The sequence below is a fragment of the Fulmarus glacialis genome, unplaced genomic scaffold (genome assembly GCF_000690835.1).
Source record: "Fulmarus glacialis isolate BGI_N327 unplaced genomic scaffold, ASM69083v1 scaffold22572, whole genome shotgun sequence".
NCBI classification, from domain to species: Eukaryota; Metazoa; Chordata; class Aves; order Procellariiformes; family Procellariidae; genus Fulmarus; species Fulmarus glacialis.
In genome coordinates, this window is record NW_009198734.1 from 1 (window position 1) to 663 (window position 663).

The 663-nt window shown below is 64.4% G+C and overlaps 1 protein-coding gene across 1 annotated transcript in view; it reads left to right on the forward strand.

Annotated features, from left to right (window-relative positions):
* Positions 1 to 3: 3 nt before the first annotated feature.
* Positions 4 to 663, forward strand: part of LOC104073312 (transcription factor HES-1-like) — a gene marked incomplete at its 5' end in the record, with an annotated part of 1,662 nt that continues 1,002 nt past the window's right edge. Inside the window, one exon of the mRNA XM_009573029.1 lies at positions 4 to 114. Within this exon, the coding sequence (XP_009571324.1) occupies positions 4 to 114 (111 nt within the window). The remainder of the gene's footprint in view (positions 115 to 663) is intronic.

The following is a 663-nucleotide window of genomic DNA, read 5'->3' on the forward strand; positions in this document are numbered from 1 at the left end:
GGTCTGAGCCCCGCCTGTGCCCGCAGAGCTCGCGGCACTCCAAGCTGGAGAAGGCCGACATCCTGGAGATGACCGTCAAGCACCTGCGGAGCCTCCAGCGAGCCCAGATGACCGGTGAGTCCCGGGGGGAACTGGGGAGGGGGGGCCATCGCACTCCCTGCCTGCATCCTCGGTAGTGAGGGTAACGGGGGTACCCGGCTCCACACCTGCATCCCCAGTACTGGGGGGCGGTGGGGGACACTGTGCTCTGTATCTGTATCCCTGGTACAGGGGGCCAGTGGGCTCCCTGCCTGCATCCCGGGTACTGGGGGGCTATGGAGAGGCACAGCACTCCCCACCTGCATCCCAGGTACTGGGGGGTGGTGAGGGGCACCGTGCTCTGTACCTGTATCCTAGTACAGGGAGGCTGGGGGGTCACTGTGCTCCCCGTCTGCATTGCTGGTTCTGGAGGGCACTGGGAGGGCTGTCCCAGCTTGGGTCCCTTCTACCAGCAGAGCTGTGATCTCCACCTGGATCTGTTTTGGGGGGATGGGAGGCACAGGAGCCACTGGGGGGACTGTGTTCCCAACCTAGATCTCCAGTACTTAGGGGCATAGGAGGATGCTTGGGGCTTGTCTGTTCCCCACCTGGGTCCCTGGTGCTGGTGGACTTGGTAGTGGAGGG